This window comes from Tribolium madens, unplaced genomic scaffold (genome assembly GCF_015345945.1).
Source record: "Tribolium madens isolate multiple individuals breed KSU strain unplaced genomic scaffold, Tmad_KSU_1.1 Scaffold_2;HRSCAF=44;Tcas5.2_LGX, whole genome shotgun sequence".
In the NCBI taxonomy this organism is placed as follows: domain Eukaryota; kingdom Metazoa; phylum Arthropoda; class Insecta; order Coleoptera; family Tenebrionidae; genus Tribolium; species Tribolium madens.
In genome coordinates, this window is record NW_025400995.1 from 7,863,340 (window position 1) to 7,889,077 (window position 25,738).

The 25,738-nt window shown below is 33.2% G+C and overlaps 1 protein-coding gene across 2 annotated transcripts in view; it reads left to right on the forward strand.

The window, feature by feature from the left end:
* Nucleotides 1–453: 453 nt before the first annotated feature.
* LOC123006619 (zinc finger protein 423 homolog) overlaps nucleotides 454–25,738 on the forward strand; it is a 31,825-nt gene continuing 6,540 nt past the window's right edge. The window contains exons 1-3 of one of the 2 annotated variants that reach the window (XM_044401234.1): nucleotides 454–682; nucleotides 11,357–11,398; nucleotides 23,989–24,170. In XM_044401234.1, the coding sequence (XP_044257169.1) occupies nucleotides 598–682; nucleotides 11,357–11,398; nucleotides 23,989–24,170 (309 nt within the window). In that variant the 5' untranslated portion in view covers nucleotides 454–597. Of the gene's footprint in view, nucleotides 683–11,356; nucleotides 11,399–21,988; nucleotides 22,122–23,988; nucleotides 24,171–25,738 lie in introns of those variants that run through there. The other variant, XM_044401235.1, reaches the window with a different exon arrangement.

A 25,738-nucleotide genomic window follows, 5' to 3' on the forward strand; every position in this document is an offset into this window, starting at 1 on the left:
TTAGCATTTTTGTTAATTTGTATTCGAAAATATAGTTTAATGAAGTATGGATCGGTTTTTTTCGTTCTTTATTGTTTTACATACTGTAATAATTAATTTAATAGTCTAAAGTTGTATTAAATATTATTAACTCTACATAAAAACTATTTGACTGAGATAAAAAATTGTTAGTTTTTTAATTTTATTTATTTATAGCTTGTATTAATTTAAGTAATTTTTTGTGTATAGAATTAGTCGCAGTTCCACCCGAGACAGCTAAGATCATATATTGTTACCATGTGTGATCATTCAATTAAGTTTTCACCAGGATAGTAAGGTACTAACAGTGAACATCGCGCCGTTATTCCCACGGGATGCAAATGCGCGCGCTTTTGTGATCAAACTAGACTCGGTCCAGTTTAAGCTCCGTTCCCGTATTAACGTCGCGACGCTACATAGCACAACACATGCCGTTCACGTTAACATTTACGTTTTGCCGAAACATATAATAATCCAGTGCGTGACAACTTACATGTGGATGACAAATGGGGTCATGATTGTACCAAACATCTTATCCAAAAGTGAAACACTCAAAGTTGGTGGCAAAAACGGGGATAAATGTGTTGGTTTGTGCATCAGTTTTGGAATAATCAAAAGAAGTTAGATATGTCCAGAAGGAAGCAAGCTAATCCTGCCAAATTAGGTAAATTTAAAAAAAAAATGACCAATGGCAATAGCGAGTACGCCACGTGCTCTGTCCAAGGGCCCACACAAAGACTCAAATTATAATACCATTATAAACTGCTTTATTTATCCATAATTTGATGTCATTTAGAATCAAATATTAATCCTATTAAAAACGCCTTTAGGCGGTTAAAGTCGCACTTTTCTCAGAACTATTTACCTGAAAACACAGTGGTTTAACAGGTGTTTGTGACATGAATGCAAACGAGACAGACGATTTCTAAATTAATTTGAATTTTAACGTTTTTCCGATAAAACTCTCGTAGTATTTTGCATTTTTTGTTGAAATGTGTGCATTAACTTAATTAAAGCTGTCGCAGTTTCTGTATCATTTGTAGTAACATTAGAGGAACAAGTGGTACCACTGACATCACACGAGGTCATTAAAACCACGATTAAGTTAGAAATTTGAACTATTGTATTAACTAACGTATCATGCGAAATTTTGTTACGAATTCAAAAATTCTGTGTTTTGGACACAATTTGAGTGGTGGTTTTTATCAGTTAATTACAATTGTAGTGGTAATTAATTAAGGTCGAAAGTCGTTGCGGTTTTGTGTTTGAAATAATTGTGCACCGCGTCGAAAAGTTTTTAAGTGCCCCCGGTACGGAGGGTTTTCGATATTGCGGTTCTCCAGCATTGGGTGGTGAGAGAGGCAGCGAGCCCCAGGAGGCGTGGGGGGTCCAGGGAACGGCAACGTACAGACAGGGAAATATGCGCTCCCATGACATTTTCCCCTGGGAGTCGTATAGCTCGCCTGGTAGCTAACTCTGCAAACTCAACTGCCACGTATAAACTACTATTATTACTGCTAGATATTTTACACTCAAAACAGATTCTGCTAATTAAACTTTCCATCGACATGACAAAAATATTTTCCAAATAATATGAAGCTTTGTGCGCAATTTAGTCGGCTCTCTTACTTGATACACCGCGAATTAACTTGTCCATCATAATAATCCTTCGTTTAATTATTTTCTCTAAAGAAATGGGTGTCTACAGGTTGTTACAGATGAGACGTCCCCGCTTGCTATCTCACTGTACAGTAATAAAAACATTCATGTTAGAAAAAAACCTTTGATATGCAAATAGTAAATGCAGTAAAATTCTCAGTGACGTCATTAATAGCATTCCGTATTTTACGATATAATTGCATGTAAAATAAAATTCTGATTAGAGTGATATCGCATTCTTTGATGTTTATTATTTAAAAGAGTATCTTTTGTGTTAAAGTTGATGTCTAGTATATGTGGTATTACTTGCGAGAGGGCTTATCTATCGACCAATATCGTCCGTATATGTATGCAATGATGGTCATCCATGGTTCCCTTGGGAGTCGCGCTCGCCGGGCCTGCAAACCCCTGAGGTAGCGGAACGTTGGAACAGCGGAATGGGGCCACTGAACACGGCAATAGCCAGCGGTGAAGGTTTAGAAGCGCAAGTCCGACAGAACGATGGTCACAGAGCAGTCAGAGGCATGAGCCGAAATTCCAAACCTCACCTGGGACAACAATTCAAACAAAACTCCTGTTTCATCAAAAACTTTACCATTTGCTTAATTCAAAACCCCACAAACAGGACGCAAGTCTTACAGCGACCTTAATCAAACCACAATATTGACCAATTTTGCATACACGATGACTCAGTTTAGACGAAAACTGATTAACAAAAAAATCATAACATTGTTTGTTGTTTACTTAGTTACATATTTTTAAGTTCTAGGTTTCTTTTTGTGTTTATTTATTTTATTTATGTTTAATTTATTTTTATTATTTGAAAATTGGACAAAAATGATACGAAAATTTTTGAAATGAAAATCTGCTTCTTTACTAGTAGTAAAGTAGTAAAAAAAAATAGTCAAAACTTGATATTTGCATTTTATGCAAGGTGAAAAATTTCTTTGGATTCAGTGCCTCGCAAATTATTCTTGCTTTATATATTTTTTACTTAACATTTAAATGTGTGTTGTTTTCAGAAGTTTAGACAATGATGTGTATCAGTTGATTTTTTAGGTTCAAGTAACAGCCTATAGAAAAAAAATCGATCTTTAAAAGAAAATTAAAAAGTACTACAATTATTGTAAGTTAATACTAGAATGTACTACTTTTTAAGTTTAATTAAGTTTTTAAAATCAATAAACTTATTTTTCTCAATAATTGTTTATAAAAAAAGTCTTACAGCTGCCCAATATTGCACTGACCCATATTGCATACAGGATGACTCAGTTTAAACAAAAACTAATTAACAAAAAATTATAATTTTTGAATAGTGCGTTAAACTAATTAAATTTTTGATCAAAGTGGCCTGTAACGTTGAAATTAAATTGCAAATACTGAATAATGCAGAGACAGCAGTGATTGTGATTTTTGTCACCAAGTGGACCACAAATCGGAAATTTTAATTTATCAACAGTGACTTTCAAATTTAAACGTCACGACTTTATCGTCGATTATCATCGTTTTAAGGGACAGTCGCTGGCGTAGCCGTCACATGGAACCACTTAATACCTAATATTAAAAATCAGTGTTGACAACTCTTGGAGGAAGGTAGTTAAAATCCTTTAAAAAAAAGAGCAAACTACTATACTTTTAGCTATTGGTAAATGTTTCCGCTCCACCCTATATGTCTTTATATTGTGGATTAAATTGTAATTTTGGAATGTGCAAAAGTTATTAAAAATAAAATTGTAACTGGCAATTGATCTTTCGGATGTAACATACAAATAATTAGTCGAGCAATGAAATACACCATTTTAGTGCTGGCCAATCAATCGACCGGAGAATAGATAGGACGGGGTGGTTGAAATGAATGCGAATATTTGCATTGGCCGAATCTCTGGAGAGTTGACAGTCGATTAATTATTAGATTGACGAGTGTATATTGCAACACCCGCATGTTACAAATACATAAAAATACCAAGCCCTCGAAAGTAAAATATCAACAGTTGCAATTACTTGAAGTGAAATAAAAAAAGATAAAAACAGTCACTTTGAGAGCATTTTCAAACAATATACAGCCAGGTATAGAGCGAACAGGTCTGAGTATGGCAAGGTGGGCGATGGCGTGCCCTGCGGGTTCGAGAATCCCCTCGAGGAACGTCTGTCGTGCTAGGATGGCGAGGGAACAGGGCGTAATCCCAAAGGACCCCCCCATTAATCACATTCACTAACAGATATGCGCCCCGAACCCGCTACAACTTTGTCATTTCTGCTACATGATTATTATTGGTTTGCGGGTTCTGTTTGTAAATTGCCAAACTAATATTCTACCACAAATTCATACCAAACATTGATTTTTTAAAGGCGTATTTATTTACATATGTGTGGTGAAAACAACTTAGCCAAATTCACAGGTAAATTCAGTTTTCTAATACCGAAACTCCTGGGAGCTTTAAAAGCTTGAGAGCCGAAATTCTGAAATGAAAGATATAATAAAATAATTTCCATTCGGTTTTCATTCTGACTAAACACTTGAGGCATGATTGAAAAATAAAAAAAAACAAATAAATGTGTGACAAAATACACACAAAAACACTGCCCAAAAACATTTTTGAGTTGCAAGTTTTTTCTCATTTTTATTGTCTATAGACTAAATTCGACGTTTTCAAAGAAATGTCACAATATATCTCTTTTTGGCAAAAAATTCTTCACTCTGTCATTCTTAAAAAAAATACAATCAAAATGATGGTTTGTTCTACATTTATTTGTATTTACTTGCTTTTTTTGTTGAAGTTTAGTAAAATGCTATTTTAAGAGAAAAAAAACTGAAAAAATAATAACATAGGTAAGTCAAATCTGCACAGTTCTTGAGAAAATTTATTATTGATATTTATTTAATATTTTTTACACTATTTTAATCTTTTAAACTTAATAATTTTTTTTATCCCAAACCAGACAACATCATTATTTAAGAATTGTTTTAAGTACGATTATAAAGTATAATGCCATTAGAAAATTTAATAAAATTAATAATGCTGTAAAAAATCCACCTACTGCATAAAGAATAAATAAAGAGACCGCATGAGCGGGGGGAGAAATAAGTGCATCCATTAATTTAAATTTGGATTTTAATGCTTCAGACAACCAACTTCGCACAGATAACACTAACTTAGGTTTTACTCAAAATTGCGATTGGATCATTTCTTTTTTGCGGTTAAAAATTGGGCGAAATTTACGCATGCGGCCTTTATGAAAAAATAGATGCAATTGGTCCATTGTAGAAATATAACTTTAAAAAAACGCATAATCGACATATTGTATTGAAAATTAACGTTGAAGTGTTGTTTTTGTTTATTGTTTTATTCTTTTTTCATTGAAATTATCTTTTGTTAGCTGTTGTTACGATCGAAGTAACAATTAAAAGTGGGAAAAATCCTACCTTGTGTAGGATTCTTGAAGACACACTTCAGGGAGGGTTGGTATTCTTGATATGAAATCACGTTCTTTGGAGCTCGAGGGTATGTTGAGAGGAGTAACGGGAAACTTCAGTCAAAGATATTTCAATTAGACTATTTTTTAATTACAAAACTTCTATGGTTACTAGCTAAAAGTCTATTAAGATTTAAGTTTTGTATGTTTTTTTTGTGTTTATTTATTAAAGTTTAATTTATTATTAATATTATTTAAAAGTAGCACAAAAAGGATATGAAAATTTTGAAATTCAAAATCTACTTCTCTACTTTATTTAAAATTTACCTACTTAATTTTTTTTTTGTTAAGTGATGTTTTCAAATGTTTGGACAATATCTTGGATGTCGTCTCAGCTGATTTCCTCAGCTCAAGTTCCATTCCAGCCCTTCCCCATTCCGGCCTATAGAAAAAATGCCGCTGCTTAAAAAAAAGTACCACCATTATTAAAAATTAGTTAAATTTATGCTAAAATATGCAATTTTTCGAATTTAATAACGTTTTTAAATAAATAATCTGTTTTTTCTCAATTTTTTACATAAAAATAAAGTTTGCAAAGTGCTGGACTAGACTATGCTGTAAAGTATGAGTAATTAAAATATTTGAATGGTAAAATTGCAATTAAAGTCAGAGTCGTAAAGTTTTGTTTGTTCTAGTTGGCTAAGCTGTTTGTAAAAAATCAAGATAGTCACTTTTTACTATTCCCGGCTGTGCAATACCGCATGTTGAATTACTGAGCCTGAAGTCGGTTTTAAAAGCTAAAATTAATTAATTAAAGTGATAATTTTTTTGAACTGGATGTTTGTTAATTTACGCATTCTGTAGGCCATTCGCAAAATCTTGTCTATAATTTAGCAGGAATCTGGCATAGTAGAACACATTAGGTGGTGTAATAAGAGCCGCAGTTATGAGAATTTAAATACACACCACTATCATTTTATAGGTCCTTTGAGAGTAACTGGCCCTTCGAAAGATGTATATAACATGTATTTTCCAGAGACGAGGATTAGGGGAATTTTACTGAATTATATATTAATGGATTAAAATCGAATAGAATTTGTAGAGAGGATTATCATAAGCAATATGTTTGTTGTGTGATTAGTGAAATATTTAATGAAATGGTTAAGTGTGAGGTCGATTTAGTTAAAAATGTTCGCTTTTGTGTTTGGGATCATTTTGAAGTCCCAACAGAGACATAAAAGCACAAAGCCGAATTGAAAGTCCCTGGACTAAAAGTTTCTAAAGGATCGCTAAACAATATCGTTAAACAGATATAAAAATAGCTCGAAAGGTGCCCAACGACATCCCAGGATAGCGAGATCGAAGCATCGTATTTGGCGTAGTAAAGACCGAGGTGACATGTTAGTGTTGCAGGCGTCTGAAATCCCCAAGGAGACCGGCCGGGACCAACTCTTGGATCTTGCGAAATGTCTACTCCAAGAATGCTAATTAGACAGAGATGGAAATATGACAATTTTGCCACCGTTCTTCGTCGGTTACTTTATCTCATTTCTTATGTAGGTCCCTGTGGACCTCACAGCGCAATCTTCCAATCCCTTTCCTAACTTATTTTCATGCTAAGCTAAGTCTCGTCTGCTGGTGCTTTTGCTCGCTTTATCTTGTGTATTATTTAGTTACCTGCCTCGCGGTGCCAAGACTTCAACTTCGGCACGAACACAAATTACCCACTCATTATTTACCACACTTATATTTATACTATTTGCTCCAACTCCCCGAAATTAATTTCTCTTTTTGCAAAAATACTCCCTATACATTTCTCCTGTCAATATACCTGCATAATGCTCTCCTCATCCCTTCGCTAACATTAAGATGATCATTGGGGAGTTGCGATTTAGAGACAGATCTTGAGTGCCTGATGGATTACGTTTTGTAATATGGGAACCGTAAATGTATTTTAAAAATGTAAAGATGAAAACACGACGTCATTCACGTCACACATCAACTCAAACACTTTATCTCAACAATTTCAGACTTTGGAATAATTTTTGCTCGTCTTTTCTTAGTGTTGATGAGTGAAGGCATAATTTCTATATCTCTAGATTTAAGTTGTGGGTATAAAATTTCGATTTGATTCAATTGGGATTTAAAATGTACCTTGAGTTAAAATCCGGTGAATATTTAGATGATGATTGCTTGGGAAACAGGAGCAAGAGAGATGCTCTAACCTCGGATATTATTCATGCGCCAGTACGAGCTAATCATGAAGAGTTGGGGAACAGGATCGGACTTGAAAATTTATATCACCGCAAGTCGGAGCGTCTTGAAATCCATCACGGCTGTTTCCCAATTAGAAATCAATATCACTGAGCATTTGCTTAATTTTTTTTTTGAATTTTTTCGCCGGTTCTTAGCGAGTATATTGGGTTCGCAGCCGTGGAACGGGCTAGCACCACTCGGTCGGGGATTACCCTTGGGAACCTAACTAATCAGAGTTTTTGGCGCTGGCGTGGATACATGTGAACATATGCTGTACGGGGCTAAGGCCACAAAGGTATTCCGGGCGAGTCCCCCCGGAGTTGCTTAGATATGCGCACTAGCACGAAATGTATTTGTTTATGAGTGTTTCCAGGTGAAAATTGTAATTATCCACGAGGTGTGACGAAAGCGATTCCTAATTACGCCGTCCGGGAATTGTCAAATGTACCATCGATATCGATTCGGACTAAAATCGAGTCGCGTTTAAATGCGGTATTCTCAAACGTGTTAAAGTAAAGAGATAACGAAAAGTTGATCAAATAGCAAAGATGTACAGCTGCCAACAGGCAAAACCACGCGGGACAGAGAGGTTCGATTTCCCAGGAGAATGCATTAATTTTCTGCCGCCTTGCGCATAGTGTACTCGAGGGAATTCTTGCTCGGGCTTTGGATATCTCAAGGGACATTCTATGTCATAACTTATTCTTCTTCCTCCGTAAAATGTTACATATTACACCGCGCTGGGTAGGAACTTACAAATATTACTACTATATTGTAGTTAATAGTTATAGAAGAACAATTTGACTTTTAGGTCCAAAATTATAAAGTTACAAAAATACATATGTATATATTTTAAGCTGTTTTAGCTTCTTATAAATACCAGTTTTAGCTATTGACATTTCAACGATTGTGATCAGTTTATAAAAAAAAGTCAAAATTTTCAGAACAAATCAAAATTTTAGGAAAAGCCTTATTTGCTATAAAAAGTTATCTACAAAAAGAACAAACTTACTCTGTTCCACTACTGAAACAAAGGTGGCGCGAGTATTGAAGAAAACTGAGATTTGGAAATAAAACTCTAAAAATACATTAATTACAAAAAATGTAAATATAAATAAAAAATTATATACATATATAATTTCTTTGTACTAGTGTAATCAATTAATCATTAATCAACCTCAGTGATACTAGAAGACAAGACAAGAGGTTCATTGTTTACATTCAACGTTTAAAGTTGTTGAAGCGAGTTATTGTTTTTCTTTGCCGTAAGAAGGCAACTTGTGAGAAAATCGCGTAAAAATTGCACAACATTTTTATGGAAATAGGTTTCAAATAAGACCTAGTTTAAACGGCCCTGCTTTTGTGGACACGAAATTTTCAAAAACTGCTTACAGCTTTGTAACTTTCTTGGCAAGCTGATGACATTGAAAAACAGAACTATCTGCGAATCTTAGTCTCTTCCTTTATCCCAAGAGCGCACTTGATAGTTTTTTCAAAAACTGCCTTAAATTAGTATACTTTGCCCTCTACGATACCCTTGCAACCCCCTCTTAAGGCTCCAGACCCCCTGAAAGCTGGCGTATACTTATTAGCTTATTACATGTAAGTTCATTCGCGGGTCATGCCGACTATCCACTAATTCTGGAGCGTAATGAAATTACGATTTATTTTTTTGTTCAATATAGTTCAACCGATGCACGTCAATATGTATGTACTAGCTTGCACCCGTAACTTCGTCCACGTAGATTTTCAATATAAATTTTTGTTGTTTCTTAAAGAAGAATTGTGAAGTTAGTCTGTTTATCTATTTTTTTCTTAATTCATCAACTCAAAGCAACACGGGAGCATCAGAAACCCGATTTTTAAAAGAATGACGAAAGTACGTTATAAACGCTTCGCCTCATCGAATTTTCAAAAAGTGTCTTCTTAGTGCATTTCTGCACCCTCAAATCTCAAAATTTTAAATTTATATTTTTGTTCAAATGTTTGCACCTACTCGTTTCATCCCGTTATAGGTTGGTTTGTGATAAGTGCCTGATTAGTGTACTTCTCTACTCTCTAGGAAAAATATTTTCCAAATTTCATGTTTCTATCTTCGTTTAAACATGTACACCTCATTTCACCCCCTTAAAAACCGATTTTTAAAAATCTCGTCGTAGTGCATCTTTACAACCGCCAAAGAACATATCTTCCAAATTTTATGTTTCTATCTTCGTTTAAGTGTTGACAACATTTTATTCCACCCTCTTGTAAATATGATTTCAAAAAACAATTTTACTTATTATTTAAAAAAAATCTTGTCCTAGTACACTTTTACAACTGATAAGGAGCAACCCGGTTCACCCCCTTTTCTAAGAGAGTAAATATGTTTTTACTAATTATTTTTGAAAAATCTCGTCTTAGTGCACCTTCACAACCGCTAAGGAACATATCTTCCAATTTTTTTGTTTCTATCTTTGTTTAAACGTTTACACTCCATTTCACCCCCTTAGAGGTTGATTTTTAAACAATCCTTTCTTAGCGGACCTCTACACCTTCTAAGAAACATATCTGCCAAATTTCATGTTTGTAGCTTCAGTGGTTTAGGCTGTGCGTTGTCTGTCAGTCAGTCACGGAACTCTTTTATATATATAGAAGATAGATAAAGCTCTAAAACTAAACTTGGCATATTTACAAATCATTTTTTATTATGCTTCGTGTTGGTAAATCCCGACTATGTCTTGAATCAATTATTTCAGGTAACATGGTATTCATATAAAATTTTTCTAGACAATCTATCATTTTTCCGTACCAATATTTTGAATCGTCTCTTTCAATAATACAATATTTTAAATCGCAGGAAGTGTAGACTATAAAATAACATATTTGGCGATTAGTAATTTGGAGCTGATCTTGTACTTGATACATTTTTTTTTAAGTATTTTACTATTATCTTGAGCATCTAACTCTAAGTATTTAATAAGTTTTCGTTCTATGGCAGATTTAATATCTGTGCTTCTCGCGTTAAATAGACATTTAATTTCAACAATAGCATTTGAACCAACTAATCCATCTGGTGTTGTACCTAAAAATATTTTTTCTTCATCAACAAAAAAGCCGCATGAGTCCACTTTGAAATCTGTGATTTGCTCAAACTTTTCCTTTGTTTTTGCTTTTTCTTCATTATCAATACCCCATGGTAGAGGTTCAGGCAATTTTTTTAAATTTATACACACCTACACTATATAAGATATTTTTTACAGTATTTGCTGTACTGGTTTTACATTTCATATTTATATTTCTTTCAAAATTACTAGCTGTTAATGTGTTATTTCTTTCTTTATCCCACTGCTCATTATTACGTTGACCAATTGTTTCAATAGGGATTTTTAAAATATTGCAGGCAGCCAAATCATTCAAAAACTCACTTTTTATTTTTTCATATGTTTCCATTGGCATACTCGTATCTATTATGTCATCAGTCGCACCATAATTAATTTCGCAGCTTGAGTTTCTGTGGTTTTTAATAAGCGATTTGAAAATTTTGTGGTGTAGATACCATTGGTACCAGATATTTTTTCCATAATTTTAAATTTCTTCTAGTTGACTAATAAATGAGCTTATGGAAGATTTAGTCATTTTCTAATTTCTAAACCTCAATCAACATTCTTGTTGTGAAATTTTAAATTCCAGTTTCAGGTACTTGATCTTTAGCAGTATACAGTATGTTCCCGGATTGACTTTACAAGAGGAAAACTTTTTTATATTTGATTTTACGCCAAAAAAAAGTCAATTTTTCTCTTGATTTCTGACTCACATCACATTGGCGGTTTTATTTTCTTGACAATGATGTCACTTTAACAAATGAGTAAAAATTAAATTGTTCTAAATAGACTCGTTTAGCATTAATATTTGCGCACTACTTCAACCTTTCATTAGTACAACATACCTACAAAATTCACAACTCATTATTTGTACTTAGCCAACTAACCGATTCTCAAAATTATATTAAAATATTTTTTACTTACAGATCCCCAAGAAGAAGACGACCTAGAAGCACAACACTTAAGACGTAAGTAACTTAAAATGTGATAGGAATAGTAAAACTGTTCAAAATTTTTTTACTTTTTTTTTTCCTTAAAAGACGAAACGTTTACTTTACGTCTATAAAAAAGAACCATCCTCGAAATAAATAAAACAAATCTCATAAAAAGGAAAGTCATTCAAGTATTGGAGATGTAGCTTTGTTGATAGCAACTGCTTGAATGATAAATTATGGTAGGTGAAATTATGTGTACCTACCTACTTAATTTTTCTACTTTCTCAAATAATTCAGTGGAAAGGGATTCGTTATTATGGCAGACCGGCAAAATATTCTACATAGATACTTTTTTTTATTTATACAGAAAATTAGTTCTACTTTTAAAAATTCGACAACTTAAAGCATTTTGCAACTTATAATATGTACCTAGGTACTATTTTTTACACTTTTTATTGTAATATACATTGATTAACCCTACTTTCGCATTTTGGTTCTGTTGATTTTTTTCTGTTGTACTGTACAAAAACTAATAATAATTACTAATAAATATAGTTTTTCAAGGATAGAGTTATTAAATGTTATAAAATATTAATATCAGCAAGAATATACTGAACGTAGACGCTCCGAAAAAAATCTTTTTATGTTTATTTGTAATAATTTTAAAACTCTAAAGAAGTAACCTAGATGGTTAATTTATCTAGTTGTTTATGTGTACCACGTAAATTACATTATCAAGTATCAGGTAAGTCTTAATATCATTTTATGAATGAAAAATTGTTTTTAATTTTAATTGTTACGAGTATAGGGTACAAGCAGCGTAGAAAAGAATGTCCTCCTAATAAACCGCGCGGACCCTTAGAGGCTGAACCCATAAACCACAACAATAAATCTACAACAGATTTATGTTAGGATCTTATACATCTTTCAACATTGTTCTTGTTTAGTGAATAAATTAATTTCTTTCGTCCTCTATTTAATTAATTTATATTTAAACTAAACAATTCTTACGATAAAATTTGAGAAAACTATTTTCCTGTAACTTAAAATCTGTACGTGATGGAGAATTTTTTTTATCAAATTCATAATTAGGGATGTTAATGTACCCTGATACTCTCATGTACATGAGATATTGAGGTAACTATGTATGTCAGGTGTTTCACATAATTTGGCGAGTGCTACGCCCATTTATTTAAATGGTACACAAAATGTAAAAGAATATTTAATTTTTCATCATTTTGAATAGAGTTTGTACTAGATTATGAATTAAATCGTGAAATTTGGTATTTCATGTAATAACTAAATACTTATAAAATACCGATCTGATGTAGTTAAAATATAGAATAGTTTTGTTATTCATATTTTAATCAGTTATTTTATAAAATAATGTGGCTGTACAAAATAAAATATATAGAATAAAAGTATTATTTTATATTTTTTTATTGCAGAAACTAAGATCATAATTTGAGGAATTAAAAACAAGTAAATTGTCAAAAAAAGATATTTTCTTATAATAAACATAAGTTTAGACACCTTTGGAATAAAGATAAATGTAACATTGTCGTTTATAACATAAGTTAATATTCCCATAAGAAAGAAAAAATCATTTCATTTGTTAATAAGACTGTATTACAATATAATTTTTGTTTACTTTTTGTACCTACAAGGACCGCCCTTATGACACTTATAGAATAGGCTCATATAGCACGTTGCAAAATTTGATTATTATTTATAAACTACACAACTATATTGAAGACACGTGTTCCTTAGTTTTAAAAAAAATTGTGAGACTTTTTTCTTATTGGTCAGAATGTGAGTCAGAATTAAAAAAAAAACTAGTTATCTAACGTATGTACATAACGACTAAATTCCGAAAATACCAAATTTATTTCTGTCGAAATGTTTATTTCATACTGTATTTTGTAATTTTGATAACTATAGGTTAAAATATGAAATATACTAAAGTCGGTATTTTATAAAATAATTAGTTATTGCAAAAAATACCGAAATAACACGCCCTAACAATAACATATTATGTATATTATAAAAAAATACCATAGCGAATTTATAAAGTTTTAGTATGCATATATTTTGAGTCATCAACTCATCAAGGAAGCAGTGGCAAATGTAAACTCATATTAACGGGATTCGAGTCTCCTAAAAAATATTTTAAAAGCCTCGACAAAATGTTAAGTGTTGTACATTTTCCAAAAGAATTATTTTTAATATTCAAAAAAACGTACTCTCAAGAAATAAATTTCTGAGAATCAAGAAGCGTCTTAATTTTGAGTTATATTAAAAAAAGAACATTTTATTCTTGTGATAATCATAACATTTTCTTATTTCACCTCAATAAAGATAATACACAGAAATAATTGAAAGCGGAAAACCCAAAATAAACACTAACAGAAAGTGTTTGATTTTTTTTTTAAGTACATACATATTTATATTCATTTTTAATATCTTTTTAGAAAACCAAGTCTTGTTTCTTAACTGGCGCAGTCAGTAGAATTCGCAGAAGTATTTTGTGACGGCACTTAATCTGCAACTTTAAGAAATCTTAAACACTCCAGCATGTTGACACTCGACAGTAAGGAAAGTTTTATTTTCTCAGTCTTTCTCTTAACGAAAGCAGAACTGAAGGCAAAAAATTGTTAACAAATCAAACAAGAAGCGTCATTGACAAAGGTTTCTAAAGATAAAATTATTAGTTCCAGCATTTTTTATTGGTAAAATATGATTTTTAAAAAACGAACAAATAAAGCCGATATGCCTAACAGAGATAACGTTTTATTGGTATTTTTTTCTAAACAGGAGAATGTCAATAAAATCATTCGAAAATTACAAAAATAACATTTTTCTCAAAATATTTCTACAAAAATTAGGTGCAATTCATCTAAAGAATATTTTTGTGAGAAAATGTTTTCTTTAGTATTTGCTGATCCACGGTAAACAGAGTTTAATTGCGTTAAATTTTTAAATCTTGAAGGTGTTAGAATAGTAAAGCACTTGTCTGAGTCACCTCCCTAAAACAAAAATCCAGATTTAGTAATAATGAATGTTAATTAAAATTTTAGGTAACCTTTTCCTTTAATCATATATGCGAAAATGCAGACTAGGTGTGACAATCCCTTTATCCCAGTGTCCAAACTTGAAAAAGACATGCTTTTAAATGTTGTATAAGCCCAGGAGAGGCGTGTGCTCCGTTAAAAGCATCGATTATCTGACTCGGTTATTCACTTAAACAATATTTAAATATTCTTAATTATAAATAACAATTGACAAGTGAAATAATTATTGCAGTTAACAAATGTGAACGTAGTGTTCACATGCTTTTTGAATTTTAACCAATCTAATCAAATGTTGATTTTTGTTACTAAATTAGTTATTTGATTAAAAGCACTACGAAATCAAAGTTTGATCGGCATCACGGTCATCACGAGTTAAATATTCATATTTCTTTCTATTATATCGAGGATTGTCCTAATAAGGGTAGAAGACACGAGGGTGACGTAAAGGTACATAACAAATGTCTTCAGGATTGTGCCCTTCTTTTAGCACCATTAGAGTGGCGCGCACAACCCTTATTGCATAATGAATAAATGATGGCCATAGCCGGACGGAAATAAACCTCCAAATTTAATCGCAAATCTGACATTTGGCTTTTTTGACGCATATTTAACAAAACGTGTCCATTTTGATTTTTATTAAGGGAAAACTAACCACACAACTTTTCGTGTGATCAAAAAGCTTTGAAAATTGTCAGCGCAGTATTTAACTGATTTTACATAAAACATGGTTGGACTGGGAGGTTAAAACCGGTGGTCGTGGCTCATATCAAAGTAGTTGAAGTAATGTCATTCTAAATCAGGAGTATAAAATACAAATGAAAGCGGAATGAGGGGATATCGAGGGAACATGTACACAAAACTGCATTAGTAGAGTTAATTATGAGCAGAGAACCATGTGACGAGTGCAGAGTTTGAAAATTCGCGGACATGTTAAGTGTAAAATGTTGTTATGTCCAGTGTACGCCATTCTCTCTAGCTTTTGCCTGATTTAATTGAAACTTAGTGACACACAACATTTCAAACTAAAATACGAGCACCAAAATCGATTCAACAGAAAGTCTGTGCATATTTAAGTGTCGAATAGCCGTTTTGCAAATTAATCACCAACATAAGCACACTTGGGGTACCTACCCCAAATTTACTCAATTACTCAATTACAAACTATTTGTCGCATGATTTGTCGCAAAAGACACTTGTATGATGCCAACTTACGGTGTTTCAGATGCGACTCCGTATACAATAAACTCCTGTTTGACAGCTGTCACACGTTTATATTCGATTATCACCAATTGAATCAGTTTCATTTCATTTACGGATTCAAGTTATTTATGCACCATATAAATAAGGAATCAATTTCTATAAAATGCAAATTTGTGACAGTAAAAGTGCTTTTGTGATTTTCTCTTGCAGTATCATTTTCTCATAGGAGAAGTTTAACGACTTCCCCACCTTGTTTTGTTAATATTTAAAAAGGTTATATCTGTGCAAGCACACGCAAGATCATAAAATCAACACGTGTACGGACCTACAAATCACAGGGTAAAAACTAGGGATTTCTTTCTTGCTGCAGATGCAAAATTATTTATAACATATTCTTACGTCATCCGTAAAAACAATAAGTTAATATTCTCATTGACAATAAATAAACAATTTTTATATATAGCAATAAAACAAGCATTTAGGGATGGCACCAATAGCAGGTGTAGTAACTAGATCACGTGCACGCTTTTATTCATGGGAATGGCTATCATTTGCTGCATGAATTCGTGTCGCAGATATAACATTTATATTATTATATATTTATCACCCCTGCATTTTTTTGCAGTGTGAGTTTTCTACAATTGAGTAAGCAAGCGGAGAGTATTGTTTTGTAATGTATAATGTGCCTCCCGTTGATCGTCGGATAACACAGAAGGGTGCTGAAACCCCCAGCGGGGCACAACTACACCGTTGGTGGCATGACAGAAAATAAATCGAGCACATATCACACTGGTTTTTGGCCACCGAAATCAAATTTTAGTTTTTAAGCATCAAGTCGGTTCACCGCTGTTTATTTTGCATCATTCAGACAAAGAATTGTTTGCGTTTATAGAGGGCTGTAATTGAATTATCAATTTGGTGTTGACATTTAAATAGTTTTTCTCGTGAGTCCTCCTCGTAGGGTTGTTCGGTCGTTCGCAGTGTTGGTTCGCTCTCGTGGTTTGTAAGGAGGAATGTTATTGTTAGGAAACAATGCTTGAATGGTCCCTTAGAAGCCGATATTGCCACAAAACAGCACTAAAGTTTTGTTTCTCACACAGCGAATATGTACTTATGACTATACTACCTCAAGTGGGACATCACGTTTTTATTAAAACCGACGCATTCGAAAGACACAAGCTTATATTTTTCTAATGTTGGATAAGACAACGACATTGCAAAGAACAAAAAATTCGCAATTGCTCTGTTGGATCTATTTTCTATAGATTTGAGGGTAAGTAGGTTGGATATGTCGACGTCTTCGGATGGCTGATGGCGCCTAGCATGGCGTCGATAGCGTCGGACAATTGCACAACGCCCAAACGGAGCAATAGGGCCCCAGGGACCAGTTACAAGGCACCAGTAATGCATTGAATTAGACAGTAATACAACAGCGGGCCGATTGCTCCCGAAGGCCTCGACTAGCACCGATCTGGGCCCACAGACATGGCTGCTTTCATAAACCCAGAATTATATGTTTTTAAAACTCGGCAGTAATCGGAACTGGACTGTTTTATACCAAAATATGCAACAATGTATTCATATTTCTTCTCATATCTCAAACGAAATATCATATTCTGAGTTGAGTGCAAGACGAATAATTTAAACTGTACTGTAGGTACTTTACTTAAAAATTCAAATATAAAGCTGCAACCCGTCGAACCGGTTGGCATGTCATTGTCAGCCTAATAGGTATAATAATTATGAAATATTTAAATTCGTTAAAGGATGCGGGGCGTCGGAAAGAGTTTGATCTCTTAAATCTCAATTCACAAAAGACAAATTCAGTGTAACCCCACTCGAAGCAGTTGAACAATCGAACAATTCGAATGCGGTTTGAGTTTGGGAAAAGAAAAGACTGCATTCGAGCTCTAATTACTAACATCCGTATTCCTCAGGTTAATTCTGAAGGTAGAAAACATTAGCAGCGGTATTATGGGTGTTTGGAGGGTCATTCGGAGCCGTTATAGTCGCAGAGGGCCCGCCAGCCCGACCCGAGCAATCAAAAACATGCCAGATTCCTGAAAAAAGCTTATACCGTCCGTAGGAGACTGGTAAATAGGGAATTAAAAGTTACTGTACTGCGACGCCCCATGCGACTCACTTGCGGTACGAACATTGAGGCTCTGCTCAGAGACTTGCCCTGACCCTTCGTTTCTTTATCTCTCTTCGTCATTTCTATCTACGCACTTTATCCCTTATTACCGGATCAATTACGCATACCCTAGTTCTAGTTTTCGGTTTTGGGAAACACTAAACCGATTTTCAACTCGACTCAAACCGGTTTTGAGTTTGCAAGTGAGAAATTCGGCCCTTGGCTGATTATTTACGTGTCAAAATTTAGTTGAATAAATGAGGATTAGGGCACAATAGGTAGAGGTCCGGCGTAAATGGATGGTGGTGGTGGCCGAGTTGGTCTCAAGGATGATATGGTGTATTAGTGTTATCCGGTTTAAATTCCGGAATTCCGGGTCGGGCTGGTTGATGGACCGGTAGTCTTTCGAGCGACGAGAACATAGTCAAGGCACAAGAATGGGGAAGGGTGGTGGGGCGCTTGCATATCATCTTAAAGTTTAATTGAGTCTTGCCGCTTGGGGAGGAAACGACCGAGATTGCTTGGGGAATCCCCAAGGAGGCTCGCTCCTGACACCCTCGACTCGCACAGCGTCTGTTGCCACTTACGTTCCTCGCCCGTTCGAGCTTCAATCCGCACTCTCTCCACGTCATCTTTCTCTTAGCGATCAAACAAATTAGAAATTCGTTTTAAAAGTTGGATATTCGAGCCAAAAATCGGTCTTGTGGTTGCACTAGAGTCAAAATCGGGTTTGCAGCACCAATTAGTTTGAAAAGTTTGACTTGTTTTGCGATAGTCATCGCGAAAGACAAATGCTTGATAATATTTTATACTTTGCAGAAGTACGAATGAGAGCTTGAGGCGAGAAATAAAGCCCGCTTGTGTGTAATCTAATCTTTCTTTGCTAATTATTCCGCCTGATAGAGATAAGTTGCTTAACTTGCAACCTGTGTCCTTGTGAGTTTGTATGTGTTTTATTCAAAAAGGCAAATTTGTTGTTGGTCAAATCAAATCGTATTTACATTGCGTGACAGTTTCATTATTCTGCGGTCAGAATGACCTCTAACATTTTTTTTTTTTTTCTAAATTTAGATTTGCGACATATGTAAATTTGGGTAAAAATTCATGTAGCTGGCAATTAATAGAAGCCAAATTCAAATATTTGCGTTATATTGTTAGTTTTCGAGCAAGCGATGCGTTGATAATTGAATATTTATTTTCGAGTAAAAAACGTGATCGTGATTTCAGGTAATCGATTCCAATCGATGTAATTGCATCAGTTCGGGTGTTTTTCCCGGACTTCAATTATTTTTTGATTCATTTAGTTATTAATTTTCAAAACGCATTTATTAGAAATTAAACCGTAAAAATTGATGACTTTATTCGAAGTTTATGTCTTTGTATGTGGATTATTCACAGACAAAACCGTCAATTGTAAAGAATGCTTGTGGGAGTTTTATTTTGAGATTCTTTCATGGGATACTACAATTAATATCGCCGGCACCCCATTCATTTAAAATATCAAATTTCTTTCCGGACCATTCAAGCCATCACTCATTTATATCTATCATACCAAAATCTCCAATTACGCGATTCAAAGTCTGATCCAAAATTCAGAGAGTTACGAATTATTTTTTACGAAGCAACAGGTTCCAAATGTAAAATCGATGAACCATGCGAGTGTGGAAAATTTTCTCCGGACAACTAGCGCCACCTTTCAGGTGGAGTGTCGTCTGATGTTTCACACGCAAATTGGTAGTTTTATTTACAACAAAACAAGATAATCTGCTTCAAATCTAATCAATATCTAATAATTATCACTCTAACGGTTTCACCAAACCAACATTATTATTTATTATGCACCAAGCTACCGTTACATTTATATTAATTTTTTTATGTAATAATTTATTATGAGAAATGGATCACACACCGCGACGCAAGAAAATTCTTAAACTTTTCACATCAACTTCCTCTACATTACATTACCTTTTTGTCATAATCGATTTAATTAAGCAGAAACTGTTCGATAATCAAAAAACACGCTTCGCCTCATTACCAATACTCAGGTATTACTTTAACGCTTGTCAACTGCTCTAATCATATATGATAACGACGAAACAATCATGTTTTTATTACATCGTGATTTATACCAACAAAATAACAATAAAATTATTCGTGTTTTGCTAGTGAGATGCCGGACAGCCTATATATGTCGATTTTTTACAATTCGCGGTTTCATAGATAACGGAAGTAAAGATGATCTATTGATCAGAAAATTTAAGGCCAACGGGATTTACTCAAACTAGGTGAAACGAATTGCTCAAAACGACCAAGAATATATTATTTCCTGTGGTATTAAAATCGATGAATCGAATGGTCCATTGACCGAAATGTTTTTTTTTTTTACTTTTTCACATGTTTCAGAGATTGATTTAAGTTTCTACCGTGAAATTTATAAGAACGACAGTGATTTAGTTCTGCACTTTTTCCAGAGAGTCGGCCACCCAAAAGTGACCAGCTACACCCACATGGGTTACGTTCAAATGTATGAGGTCCCCCCTAGGAACTCGCTATACTATTTACCCCCCACGAGCGATCCTGCGGCGCCTTGACGTAACAATTGTATGTACATACATCTGCTCAAAAGAAGAGTAGACGATTCCGTAGAACCTGATGTAAAATATTTTTTTCTCAAGATATGAAGTTATTTAAGCATACAATTGTGAAAAAATCTGGCAGGTGAAACAGTCGAAGCGAGGTGTTGATCCCAATACGTCTGGTCCCACTTTGAGTGTATCAAAATCGCCCATTTAGGGGATTCACCAAGCAGAACGCCCACCTGTCTAGACAGCTGATATTTATCCATCCGTCAAAATATTATTCCAGCCTCGTGCCGACCAACAAGAAATTGTAAAATGATTTTTCCGCGTGACTTCGGGCGCCATTTCCAATAAAGCAATAATTTTATTACACAGTTTAAAACCTCAAGTCCGTTGCTTTGACAGCTTTATTTGAAAATTGAGGAGTTTTAGTGCATCCAGCGAGACAAATTGACCACGAACAAAGCAGTTGCGGTTTAATCGCGACTAGTGATTTAAAAATATGTAAAGATTTCAACAATGAAGACATTCCTTTATGTAACTACGTTTTTGTTATTCACAATAGAATCAAATCTAAGTGTCGATGGGAAAATGCTAGTCGATAATGTTCCTCTCTCCCTTAGCAAAAAATCTCATCATCATCACTGGTGTTCGAGTTAAATAATTCGAATAAAACGCTATAACAAGGAGCGAGTTCTTTTTAAAATAAAATTGGTATCTTGTACGTAAGTAACGCACGTTTAATTTCGCAGTGCACGTTTCCCGACACTAATCCTGCATTAGGTGGCGGATTCCTTCCACTAGTTTTTCCTGAGATGTGATCATGGAATCTTGTTTCTTCCCACGCTCTATATACGGATACTCCGAGAACTTACCGATAACAATGCTGTCTTAATACCCGTTTCTATGATCTCAGCCGATACAATTTGCTATTCTTGGGTGCTCGCTGATCAACTTTACATAAAATCGCAATTAGTGCGGAAAAACACCAAATCACCGACGAGACGACCATCATCGAAAAATACAACTTTCATCTTGAACCGCTTTTAGTACCTATTTTTTGCTAAAATGTGGTTTTTCACATGAAGAGAATAATCGGAGTTGACGGCTGGAATGACAGTCTGACAGTGGACAGGTGATCGGCATGTTTTCCGTCAATTTGCGCCAATAAATCAAAGTTTTTAAATAAAATTCGCGTGTGTTGCATCATCTATTGAATGAAAGTAAAGAAAACTCCTCCCACGTTAGCAGGCGGCCAATAATTGCAAGGTTCCTCCGACACATGAATGAATCGATTGTGATCCTTCTCTGGCAAAAATCCGACTAGGTAATTAACATATGAAAGTATCGGATTACTGAAGTTTCTAGTTCAGTAATCACCTCTTGGAGCAACTCTGGGTTAAATAAATCAAATTGATTGGTCGATAAGACAGTGAAGATGCTATTATCTTGTATTTAATGGTAATATTAACGAAAGACCGCCTTTTAGTGGTAGTGTCTTAATCCTTAAGCCCATCCTTTCCCCCAGCAAAACTATAAAGGATATTTCGTTGAACAAACCAAAGTTTGGTTGTCACAGTGGAGGGAGGCTCACAGATAGAGCAGTAAGCACAAGACTTTACACGTGAAAACATACAAACCACCTGTGTTGTGCAGTGAGTGATTGAAGTATTTTATAAAAATGAAAATGTTATTCAAGGGAAATAGTAGTCGCTTAGAACTACTGATTGAAAAAATACAGTCGACAAAGGAAGGAGAATTTAAAGTGCCAGGTATTTTTTTAACAATTTTAAAATAAAATTCAGTAGAAAAAATATGGCACTGAATTTTTTTTCAAACCTTTAGTTAAGTGAGATTCTATAAATGGAGATATCAAGATTTGATATTAAGCCGACATACTGTCTTTAATTAAATCTAAACTGGATTAAAATATTTAAATGTTATGTTGATGGCACTAATATTGGAAACTTGTACCGTTTAATGAGATGTTACATCGATGCATTATAAACGTTAAAACGCAGAATTATCCCATAAATTCATTTAATTATGTTAAAGTAAAGTTAAAACAAATAAATTCGCTCAAAATATGTATAAAACAGTTCACACAAAATATCGAAGATTATATTGTATTTTATTTGAGTGTAAAATTTTACATCTTTATAAGAGAATAATAATAGTAAAAAATAGTACCTTTTTATAAAAATATGGCTTTTATAAAGATGTCAAACAAGATAAATTAAAACATGCAAAGTTAGGGTACCTCAAATTTCTCATGTTTATTTTAGTAGTTATTTAAAAAATCAAGTCCTTCTTGATTTGTTATAATTTAGATGTTTTTCCAGAGACATCTTGTACATTTTTTGATTTATAAAAAAATAAATAAGCAGCGAAAAAATATAAATAAAAAATTGACTTCGTTTTTTAGTTATATTAAATTAATTATTACTAAAAATTTGATAAAACAAGTTTATTGTAATATTGTAGTATTTTTTAAACGTTTTGTGAGTTATTTTATCAAAAAGCTCGAAGTAAAAAATTAAAAATAGATTTTTATTTTTTCTATTAAATTAAGGTGCTTCTTAAATTTTGATGAAGAAAGTTATCTGGTTATCTGCTTATTGGTATTCCGATATTTACTTTTTATTGTAAAGATCGACTCGTCTTTTCTTTTCACTTATTGTTTGACCTTTCCATGCATTGTGTCATGTCGATGCCGTGATCTGTAAGTAATTCTAAATCTAATTTAACTGATTATTATAAATTTTAATTTTAGCATTTAATTATTGTAATTTTTCAAAAAGTTGATGTCTATGGTTAATAGACGAAACGTTGCATAACAGCCATTTTAATTCCTTCAAGTACTCTTCCAGTTAATTTTCAACCCTGTTATCTGTAACAGTTATTAAAAAAAAATCAAGTTCGTGGCTCTTTCAAAAATTCGAAAAGAGATATCCTGTGTGATGTTCTTTTATGTATTTATGAAAAAAGTTTCAATTAAAGAAATTAGCTGAAAATCTGAAAAACATATTAATTAGAAATATAGGTTTCGATTTTTTTCTGTTTTTCAATTAAGATAATTACTTTTTAAAATTTTAGAAATAGGTGACAATTTGTAAATTCAATTGCATATTAAATTAAATTAATGTGAGGTTGTTTTTTGTTGGATTTTTTGGGCGTTGGAGGGTGCAAATATCAATCCATCTCAATTTGAGAACGCAAGGCATATTATCAAGTGATATTTTACTCTATTATCCACATGGAAATGGAGAGATTCAGGCTGCCCTTTTAGAAATAACAACCTTAAGGAAATGTGAAGTCATTTATCTACATTACTTATATGTAGCGCCTTCCTAATAGGAAATATCAGTTATTTGTCAAAAGGGTTTTCATTCGTATGTGTATAGAGACATTCATTTGCAGTTTACATTATCAATGCATCTCTTGGTCTCAAAAACAAAATAAACAAAAAATGATCATTAATTTCAATTGACAAGAAAATAGTGTAAGTTACATTAATTGAGAGATTTCCCACGGTTCGCGCGTTGTAGGTGTCGGATCTCCCAGTTTTTGGTTTCCTCAATTTAATAATTTCCTCCTCCAACGCTCTTGCACTTTTACTAAAATTTGATAAAATTCCAGTAGCCGAAGATGAAACGGCTGCCAGTTCCGCATCCGGTGGTTCTGGATGTGGCGAAACTCAACCTTTTGACGATGAACAAGTACAGGGAGATCAAGATCAAGATACCAAACCAGGACCATACAAATGCACGGTATGTGGAGAAAATTATTTAAAAGAAAAACTGCTCAGGGAGCACGAACAGGTACTACGCTTATTCCTACTGTACTACCACACTCGTAATTAAAATTTCGGTTATTTTAGTCACGTGACCGCGGTTAGAGACATATGAGATAAACTAAATAGTATCTAGTCGCTGACTTTGATCTTACCGACCGAGTTTTGAGGCGACAAAGCGCTATAACATATTTTAAGTCAAATTTTTGATAAAATCGCGGCTTTGGGACCATAAAGGACTCGGCCTATCGCCTTACCACGCCTAATTAAATTTGGACATGTCCACCATCACAAAATCGCAAAATCATACACAAGTAATACAATTGTAAGAATTATACATATACATATGAGAAATAATGTGTAACAGAAAACCAAAAATTATTATTTTATAAGAAATCAAAAAGCATGTAGTTTATATGAGATTTTTTTTACAATTAAGAAAGTGTTAGTCTTAAATGTAAAATAGTGTAAAATATTCAAATAATGGTATTTTTTGGTTAACTTTTTACGTTGAAGGTTATTGTTTTGGAAAAACTATTTGATGAATGTTAAAGTACTATCATGTGATTTTTTATCAAGAATAAAATTTTTCGAAATTTTCTTTTGTTTTTGTGTTCTACAAAATTTTTATTTTTTTTAAATAGCAACCCACTATACAACCATTTTTCTTATAAAGGTTATGATCTAAGGATTACAACTATCTAATTTATATTTAATTTTTTGAAAAAAGTACATAAATTGCAATTTTGACAAAAAAATTCGCACAACCCAAAAACAAAACAAAATTTCGTTCTTAAAATACTATCATATTTTTTATATTACTTTAATTTATATTAATTATTGTATTTTAAAGGCAAATGATTAAAAAAAACCGCTTGGTTGCATACTTTATATTCACCCTGTATTAATACAGGCAATTAGATTCAAAGAAATGACACATCGTCAAATTAAATAATTTTAAAAATACGTCAGCTTGAACCTATTGCTTAAATGATTTCAGAAACAATAGCCTATTTTATTTTAAAATTGCTCTTCGTATTTTTGTGTTCCTTCTTACAGAAAAATTTCACCTAATATTTTTCTTAAATTAAATTATGATTTNAAATTAAATTATGATTTTTTTGATTTTATTTTTTTCATGAAAATGGCCAATTTACATATTTTTTGTTATGTGAGTATAATTAATATACATATAGTAAATAGTTTCAAGTTCGTGAAAAAACTTACGCCCAGGGCTTCTAAATGTCTAAATCCGCTAGTATTTGCACATCACTTACAGGCAAATAAAATAAGGAAAAATGCACGTTGTTTACTCGAACTTTCGAAGTTTTGTTGCAAAAAATATATTAGGTATGTTATTATTTGTCTAGCTTCGCTCATATCATATTATGATTATTTTATTTATTTTGAAGTATAAAAATGATTGTGTCGACCATATGGAAATCGCGCACCGAAATGTGAGTAGATAACGTGTGAAACAATTCAAAATAGTTTGTGTGTAAAATGTTGATTAAGTATGTCTCAGACCCGGTTAGTTGAGTCGGGTTACGTTATTATGGCCACGCGACAATCGCCATAACCATTTGTAAAGTCAAA